The 10136-nt window shown below is 18.7% G+C and overlaps 4 protein-coding genes and 1 pseudogene across 4 annotated transcripts, besides 1 other annotated feature; 3 read left to right on the top strand and 2 right to left on the bottom strand.

The window, feature by feature from the left end:
* Positions 1–291: 291 nt before the first annotated feature.
* PF3D7_0222200 (exported protein family 3) lies at positions 292–1090 on the top strand (the record flags this gene model as incomplete). Its single annotated transcript, XM_001349688.1, has 2 exons — positions 292–360; positions 467–1090. The coding sequence occupies 2 exons, from the start codon at positions 292–294 to the stop codon at positions 1088–1090; spliced, it is 693 nt and encodes a 230-aa protein (XP_001349724.1).
* A 2217-nt stretch (positions 1091–3307) lies between these two features.
* PF3D7_0222100 (Pfmc-2TM Maurer's cleft two transmembrane protein) lies at positions 3308–4091 on the top strand (the record flags this gene model as incomplete). Its single annotated transcript, XM_001349687.1, has 2 exons — positions 3308–3376; positions 3471–4091. 2 exons carry the CDS (start codon positions 3308–3310, stop codon positions 4089–4091), a joined length of 690 nt encoding a protein of 229 aa, XP_001349723.1.
* Positions 4092–4726: 635 nt separating this feature from the next.
* Positions 4727–5575, bottom strand: PF3D7_0222000 (exported protein family 1; the record flags this gene model as incomplete). The annotated part of the gene is made up of 1 exon (XM_001349686.1): positions 4727–5575. The coding sequence occupies one exon, from the start codon at positions 5573–5575 to the stop codon at positions 4727–4729; it is 849 nt and encodes a 282-aa protein (XP_001349722.1).
* Positions 5576–7380: 1805 nt separating this feature from the next.
* On the top strand, positions 7381–8642 carry PF3D7_0221900 (annotated as a pseudogene).
* Positions 7381–8642: a sequence feature (erythrocyte membrane protein 1 (PfEMP1), pseudogene).
* Positions 8643–9239: 597 nt separating this feature from the next.
* PF3D7_0221800 (uncharacterized protein) lies at positions 9240–9428 on the bottom strand (the record flags this gene model as incomplete). The annotated part of the gene is made up of 1 exon (XM_001349681.1): positions 9240–9428. One exon carries the CDS (start codon positions 9426–9428, stop codon positions 9240–9242), a length of 189 nt encoding a protein of 62 aa, XP_001349717.1.
* Between the last annotated feature and the right edge of the window lie 708 nt (positions 9429–10136).

The following is a 10136-nucleotide window of genomic DNA, read 5'->3' as shown; positions in this document are numbered from 1 at the left end:
ATATATAAATATATATTTATTTGTTTGTTTATTTATTTTAAAATAGTGATATAATATAAATATATTATAATTTTATATCATACAAACAATAAAAATAATTGTACAAGTCTAAAAAAAATTAAATCCTTTATCCATTTATATAATAATACAATTCAATATAACGCACTCTTATTTTATAAAGAAAACATATATATTTGTATATTTTTTCTTAACATATTTATATTTTATAAAATGATCACATTCATTTATCATTTTATATTAATTTAAAGGTATTAATTTATAATATACATAATGAACTACTTTCTGTCACTTTTTAATGTATCCTTATTTTTTCTCTTAATATTTAAATATTCATACAAGGTAATAAATAAATAAATAAATAAATAAATAAATAAATAAATAAATAAATAAATAAATAAATATTGATATATTAGTATTAATATATATTTTTTTCTTTCTCTCTCAGAATATAGTAAAAAAAGATCTACAAGATAAATTTAACAAATCCATAATAACAATAAATATAGCAAGTCGAATACTAACAGAAAATAATAAAAAATGGTATAAGAAATATATTTATACATCAATATTTAGTGGAAATAAAAATCCACAAAAAAGAGAAAGAAAAAATGAAGAGGAAAATCAAAAAGACAATACAAAAGTGGATAATGATAATAATATGGAAAATGAGATGGAAAATCATATAGATGATTCTATAGACGACCCTATGGATGATCTTATGAATGATAAATGGGAACATCATAATTCATTGGAAGATAGAATAAAAGAATACTATACATTAACAGACCCATCAGATGGCGAAGAAAATAATTCATTTTTTAAAAAACTTAAATTAATTATGAATATATTAGATGAAGTGCATTCTGATTTATTAATAAATAATAGTGTTACAGATGGAAGTATTTTTTCTCCCGAACTTGTACCTATAAGTGTTTTATCAACCATGACATTAGCCTGTCCACCTATAGGAACTGTCACTCTTCCTTATATTACTAACAGAATAAATTTTTTGAATAGATATGAAGGACAAAATATACACACAGAACATGATTTAAAAATATTTAAATGAAATATATATATATATATATATATATATATATATATATATATATATGTGTGTATATATATGTATACTTTTTTGTGTGAATTTTTAACATATATATATTTATTTATTTATTCATTTGTTTAGCTTATATATTCCTACGATTAATATCATATAAATTAATGATATAATGTAGTATCATTAATCCAATTAAAAAAAATTATTTTTTTTTTTTTATTTTTATTTTACATGATCATAAAATATTACTTTCTCAAATATCATAGATTCTACTAAGGTTATTTTTATTGGGGCTCATGTTATATAGATATAAAATATTTACTATTAATTAATATTGTATCTATTTCGTTATTTTTTTTTTATAGGGATTACATATATTATAATTAATTATAATATGTGCATATCACTAAATATATTATATATATATAATATTTTATTAATATAATATTTGTTTAAAAAATTTATAATTGTATAATTAATTTTTCGACATAACACTTTTACAGTCATATATCAATAAAAAAAAATTACATGAAATAATAAAATTTGTTCTATCCTATAAATAAAAATAATATATATGTATATATGTGTAATTGTCATTTAAATAAATAAAAGTAAGAAAGAAAGAAAGAAATGATTTTATATATTTATTATATTATATAATTATATTTAGGTACAATTCATAGAATTAACCTAAACGTTACAACGTAATAATTTATCTACACGCATAATAAAGGATAAATAAATAAATAAATAAATAAATAAATATATATATATATATATATATATATATATATTATTTATTCAATAACATAATATTATATCCCAACATATATTTATACAATTTAATAAATAAATCAGCAAATGTTATATTTTATATGATTTTATGCAAATTTTATATTTTTTTTGTTTTTAATTTATATCTCATTATATATCTTATTAGGACACATACGTTTAATGTATTTTGGATCTTTGTTATGACTAATATAATAAAAAGTTCATTTTTTTGTTAATTATATATTTACATGTAATACATAATTATATATATGTGTATTATTATTTATATTATTATACATGCTATATATCTTTTACTATGTATATAGATACTAACCCAAATAATAATATAATATATATATATATATATATTTATGTGTCATAACATTTTTATATATATAATAAAAAATAAAATAAAATAATAAAAAAATAAAAGAAATATGTACTATATAATATTATATTATATAGCATTGATCTATGAATTTATTCTTATATAACAATATTGTAAGTATAATTATACAGCATAATTACATGTTATAATAATAATAATATATATTATTCAAGTAATAGTACTAATAATAAACATACGTAATATAATTTTTATTTTTATTTTTTCCCTCTTTCCTTTTTTTAATTTAACACAATAGCTTATATTACTATAAAGATATATGTTTTCTCTTTTATTTTATATTTCTTGTATAAATTAACAATAAAAAAAAAAATAAAATAAATATATAAATAATTAAATAAATAAATAAATATATATATATATATATATATATATATATATATATATATATATATATATATAATAGTTGTGTTTTATTATAATATAACAACATAGTTGTTATTTTTAATATTATCTATGAATATTTTTTATAATTTATAGTAAAACGAAAAATAATAAGAATAACGCATGCACATATAATATAGAAATATACTTATGTATAATAGTTGTATAATAGGATAATAAATAACATATAATAATACAAATATATATATATATATATATATATATATATATATATATATATTTATAATTATTTGTTATTATTTTTATATATTTTTTTTTTAAATATTATTTTTTTTTTTATATATTTTTTTTTTAAATATTATTTTTTTTTTTATTTTTTTTTTTTAATTATTATTTTTTTTTTTATTTTTTTTTTTTAATTATTATTATTTTTTTTTTTTTTTTCTTTAGAATCCAGCACTTTTTCATATATCACATACATGTAATAATATAGCATTACATGAAATTTATTATTTATAAAATTATAATTATTATTATTTTAATTTATATAATATACAAATATTTAAAAAAAAAAATCAATGATAAAAAGTATTTTTTTTATAATATTATTACATAATATACATAATTCAAAAGAATAGATAATATAAATAATTCACATCTATATATTAGAATACACTATAAAGAAATAATAATAATAAAATATGTTTCATTATATTTATAAAATATATATTTTTACCATAATACTATGTGCATCTAATCTATTTAATAACGTAATATATAATAATATTTTATATGTTTTATTCAAATATTTATTTATTTATAATATATATATATATATATGTATGTGTGTGTATTTATTTATAGAATGTAGTAGAAATTGGAACATACAAATTATCATACCATAATGGAGGGATACAATTCAGAATGTTAGCACAAAAAAACACAAATAAAAAACCATTCGGAAATACCTTAACGAATATATTGTTTAAGGACAAAAAAAAAAAAAATCTTGATCCTCAAATTTCATCTCTAGTTAGTTTAGTAGATAATATGGATATAACTCAAGAAAAAAAAGATAAAATCAAAAATCTCTCATTAAAATATATAAATAGTAGAGATGTAAAAGAAAAAAATGAATCAATTAATGAACTTCAAAAATATAGTAATAACGAAGAATGTAAAGAATATATGGATAGTTATTTAATGCATCTTCGTATGCAAAATGATATAAAATGTTTAAAAAGAAAAAATTTGTGGAATAATATTTGGATTGTTTCAACGACCTTATTATTAATCATTATAATGATAGCATGTATAATTGTATGTACACCTGAAACATATACTGCATTGTACCCTGCATTTATTCTTTTAATTTTTATTATCCATATAGTTGCTCGTTATTTTCCTGACATGAAAATAGGTTTTAAAAAATTAAAAACAAAATTGAACACATTTTTTCAAAACAAAAAGCAAATAACAAAATAAATATTTTGTTATTTATTTAATCTAATATTATGATATATAATGTAATTAATTTTTATACGTTTTTTTATTTATTTTCATTTATTATAAATATTATAAATTACTTATTCACCCATTTGTTATTTTTTTTTCTTAAGTTTATAATATAACTAGCCAATGTATCACATAATTTTTTTTTTTTTTCTAAATAATAAAACAGCTAGATGGCTAGCCAAAATAAATAATTATAAATAAATAAATAAATATATATATATATATATATATATATATATATATATATATATATATCTGTGAAAATACTTAAATTGTTATAAAAATGAAAAAAAAAAAATTATGATAAAAAAATAAATTGTTCACTTTTAAGTTTATATAAAAAAAAAACTTTTGTAAATATAAATTTAAAAGTAAAACATTTATATATATATATATGTGTGGGTGGTGGTGGGTGGGTGCTTCTATTATTATATTATGAAAAAATGTTATTTCTAATATTATTTAAAAAAATAACATATTCATTTATATGTACATTTTTCCTTTAATAAAATTTAATTTTTTTATTAATCCTTTATATATATATATATATATATATATATATATATATATAATCCCTTATATGTGTGTGTACATATAATATATCCTCAATTAACCTTCTGTAATATCATTTTACCCAATGATTGTAATCCTTTAGCTCTTTTAAGCATCAAATTTGTATCTCCTTCTGCATTTTGTAATACTTTTTGTGCTGATCTTCTTACCGTTGTTTCAACATCACACAAAATAATTTTTAGAATATTCCTTAATATTTCTTCTAGTATTTCATTTTTTTCTTCCTCTAATAAATTTAATATATGTTCATAGTATAAATTATCTATGGCTCTATGTATATTATCTATACTATAGTCTATATTATTTATTATATCATCCAATACATAATTAGATGAGGATACATATTGTGCCTGCTTTATAAAAGGATTATTTTGTTCTTTAAAAGGATAATAATTTGTTATTATAGATATAAAACGACTTTTACATTGTCTCAAAACAATTGAATTTCTAATCATTCTCTCATTAGCTTCTTTTAAATATATATCTTTTTTATTTATACCAGAATTTGCTTTTTCTTCTAAAAAAATATTAGAAACATTCTCATATGTCCATCCTATAGATTCTAATATAAAATTAGAAAATGAAGACTTTAATAACATGCTAATTTCATTTTCCATTAACTTCTCCCATTCATCTTCATTATCTATATATAAATCTAATCTATCTTTTAATAATTCAGCTACTTCCTCTTCTCTTATATTTTGCCCTTCCATCATTTCTTTCATAATCATACCAACATAATAAAATATATCTTCAATAAAAATACTTTTCCCAAAAAATAATTTAACAAAAATAGGTACTTTGGTATTTTCAATATATTCATACATCATATCAGAGGTAAATATTAAATTAAAAAATATAAAAGGAACAATAATTATCATTTTATCTCATTCATCAAAATCACCGGAATCATATAATTTTCTTCTATTCTGATAACTCAATATTTTATATGTCTCATTTGTATTCTCAAATTTATTATGAAACACTAAATTATTACTTTATTCATCTTAGATAATATTTTAAAGATAAATTATAAAACTTTCTTTTAATTTCATTTATATCGAAATCTTGTTTTACATATAAAATTTCATAATAATTTTTTTTCATGTTTTTTTTTTTTTGTATTATGTAATTTTGATCATCCAAAATATCTTCATCTGAACTACTATGTATTTTATTATTGTTATTATAAGAAAGATATTATTCAAAAAATAATTATTTGTCTATAATATAAATTTAATACAAATAAATATATTACTTCAATTCACAATTATATTCCTTAAAAAACATATCATATTATATATTAAATTGTATATATATATTTATTCAATAAACCATTTTTTATTATAATTTTATTTCTTTTTTATTATAAATACCACCAATACAATCAAAAAAAAAATATAACATATTACGAATACATAAAATTACAAGTAGCATAAAAAAGGGATACAATATATAAAACATAACAAAAACGATATAGTACAAAAATTCACGAAATAAATTAAAGAAAAAGAAAATGAAAAAAGTTATAAAATGTTTTTATTTCAGTATAATAATACTCCTTTTTTCCACTTGTAATTTTTATTGTTGTTTTTTTTTTTTTTTGTGATTTTTTAACTTTAATTTATCTATATATATTACTTTTTATATATTTTTTAATATTTTCCTTGGTAAATATTAATGCTTAACTATTCTATGCTATTAATATAAAATTTTTCATTATTACATTAATAAAAAATATATTATATATGTATATTTGTATAATTCTTTTCCATTAGAATAAAAAACAAAAAAAAATTATTTTATTAAATTATCTACAACATGTACTACATATATATTTGTTTTAGGATAGATACATCATATGTATATATTTATATAATGATAGTATCTATCCTTTTATATTTTAATAACATAAATTATTTTTTTATAATACGTGTGTGATACAAATTTTTTTTTTTTTTTTAGTATATTTTAGTCATACGTATTCTTTGAAAAAATATATTATTTATCAATTATTACACATGTATTCTAATATTTTTTTTTTTTGAATATCATAAAAAAGAAAAATGAACAAAAATTAATTCTTAATATTAGTACTATCACAAATAATACTTATATTGATACTACTATTAATACTAATGGTATTTTATTAGATATTTATATATTAATCTAAATAATATATATGTATATTTTATTGTTTTTCATAACTATGGAAAGATATATATTCATATATATAACATGCATATAATAAACATTCAAGCCTAAAAAGAAAAAAAACATTATATAAAATTAATAATATTTATATATTAAAATGGCAAAACCTTACAAAAGAGGCACATATATAATATATTTCAAATGTTGTGGATAAATGGAAAAGTAAAAATGTAAGTGGATAAATACATATTTATATGAGTAGACGTAGAGATCATAAATTTATATTCTATAAAAATTGTTTTTATTTTTTTCAAATAACGCCACAAATAATATACATATATATATTACTATATTTTGTTATACTACAAGAAAATGGCGAGAAGTAGTGCTGTTGGTACCCAAAAAACAGTGATGCAAATCGCAGAACAGTTTCAACAGGAGGAGAAGCAAAAAGCGAATGGTATTTAGTGGTTTGACGGCTCAAGCTCACAAATGTCAGTACAACAAAGGGGGTCAAGGAAATGACCTATAAGTTAATATTTGCATCATTGACAAAGAAAAACATACGAATGATAAACGTGAATATGGTAAGGGTGATGATAAATATCATCGTCCATGTACTGGAAAAGGTACAGGTCAATAAAAAAGATTTGAAATAGGAACGCCATGGGAAACGAAGAAGGATGATGTAAATCAAAACCACCAAAATGTCCTATTACCTCCTCTCCGTCGTCATATGAGTACATCAAACATGGAGAATTTAAATGTAGATAGCGAGGGACTTAGCGGTAATCATGTGAGTGACTTATTATTAGATGATGTGTTGTTGACAGCAAAATATGAAGGAGAATACATAAAAAAATAATCTTAGTAATGATGTTTCAGGAATATGTACTGTTATGAAATATAGTTTTGCAGATCTTCGCGATATAATTAAAGGAACAGATTTGTGGGATCAAAACAATGATGCAAAACGATTACAAGAAAATTTTAAAATAATATATGGTAAAATTAAAGGTACACTTGGTGCCAAATATGCCCGTGATGATCCCCCATATACAAATTTACGTCAAAACTGGTGGGAAGCAATGAAATGTCGCATACCAGAATTACGTGCAGTACCAGATAAACAAGGTTACTTACGACATAAATTGGAATGTTCCTGAAAATATTAATAGTACTACTAATATTATGGGAAATCCAAAATATGTTTGAAATAATATATATACCGGAATTGACTTAATTAACAATTCACTAAGTACTAACCATAATGTTGATATTTATGATGAAGTTCTGAAACGAAAAGAAATGAATTATTTGGTACAAATCATACAAAAAATACGACTTTTAATAGTTTTTCCAAACAATCACATAGTGATCCTATAATGAACCAACTAAATCTATTTCATAAATGGCTAGATAGACATAGAGATATGTGTGAAAAGTTGAACCATAACGAACATATGTTAAATAAATTGAATGAAGAATGGACTATGGATCATAATGAAAATATATTGAATATACACCCCCATCAACTCTTGATGATATTCATAAAATTAATGATGAAACATATAATATGATTGGAGCAAATAATATGGTATGGTTATGACAATAATGAAAAATTTTCCCTTGATAATATTAGATCAAAAAAATATCCCACATAATGATATCACAACAAAAAATAATGGTTTTCAAACAAAGAATATACGAACATATATATCTACGGTTATATATATGGACGAAAAAAATAATGTAACATGTGACGATCATTTGGTAAATTTTTACAATTTTTGATGATATTGAAAAGAAATATTATGAAAAATATAAGGAAAATAAAAATCCAATAATTGATAATGAAAATAATTATATGAATCCAAAAAGGTATATATCTAGAGAATCTATTAATAATAAATTAAAAGGAATAAAATATTCCTATATATAATATAAAAATAAAAATATATATATATATATATATATATATATATATATGTTTCCTATCTTAAACAAACATTAACTAAATTTATCCCATAATATATATTATTTGACACATTTTATGTCATATCTGAAATATTGTTAAAATATTTATACTTTTATTTAATTTTTTTTTTTTTTTTTTTGGAATATTCTAATTAATTTTACAGGTGATTCTTTCCAGACTATTCATATATCTATCTTAAATTTTTGTTATAACAGATTTTCCCTTATAATAAAAAACATTAACCATCACGTTGAATGTCAATAAATACATTTTCAGGTAATTGATTATTTAATAGTATTTTGGTTGGTACATTTTTTAAAATTTATTATATAAAAACATTTTTTAATGTATTTCATTCTTCTTTATGAGCGACAGTTTTATAATGTGTGCCATATGCATCCTCCTATTTACTACTAGTTTTTCAAAACAATTTCGATGAATGTTTTATATTTAAATGTATAATAAAAATAAGTATATGAAATAAGGATTTCATCATATTCACTTTCAGAATATGTACTAAACAAGAATATATCTTCAATATAATCTTGATCTGTACCATCTCGTTTAATATTAATATATGTTTGTATAATATATGCTTCCATTTCAATAAATTCTTCAAACTTTTCTCTGTCCTAAGGCCTATATGTATAAGATAGTGGGATAAACATATTCCAAACTACTTGTTTGGAAATTAAAATTTTCAAATTCTTTCTAATGCATCTTTATCTTTGTGTTTTTCTTAAATCACACCAAATAATATTGGGAATAAAATTAAAAAAAATGAATATGAATATATTTATTCATACATATATTCATATATATGTAAATATTTGTTGTTATATATATATATTTGTCATTACTTATTTTGTACGTTCATATTTTTTGAGAATATATATTTTTAATTTATCATTTAGATTTACATATTTATATTTCACATTTTTGTTCTCAAAATTTTTAAACATCATTTTTTATAATATTTGGTATTTATTCCATTATCTTTTTATTTACTAATATTAGAAGCAGAACTTGTATATATGTATATATATATATTTTTTTATTATTATTCTTTATATATATAGAATGAAAAAAAAAAAATTGAATGAAAATAAAGGAAAATGATATTGGATATTAGTTTATACATAGGTATATACTACTATGAATTAATAACTAGTAGATATATATATATATATATAACATCCTTCTTTCATATTTTTCTTTTCTTCAACATTCACCTTTTACAACTTTAGAATATTTATCATACGCAGTAAATAAGTGTTATAATTAATTATATATGTCTATAATTTTATATA

Source organism: Plasmodium falciparum, assembly GCF_000002765.6.
Source record: "Plasmodium falciparum 3D7 genome assembly, chromosome: 2".
In the NCBI taxonomy this organism is placed as follows: Eukaryota; Apicomplexa; class Aconoidasida; order Haemosporida; family Plasmodiidae; genus Plasmodium; species Plasmodium falciparum.
This window is presented reverse-complemented; position numbering and strand designations above follow the sequence as displayed.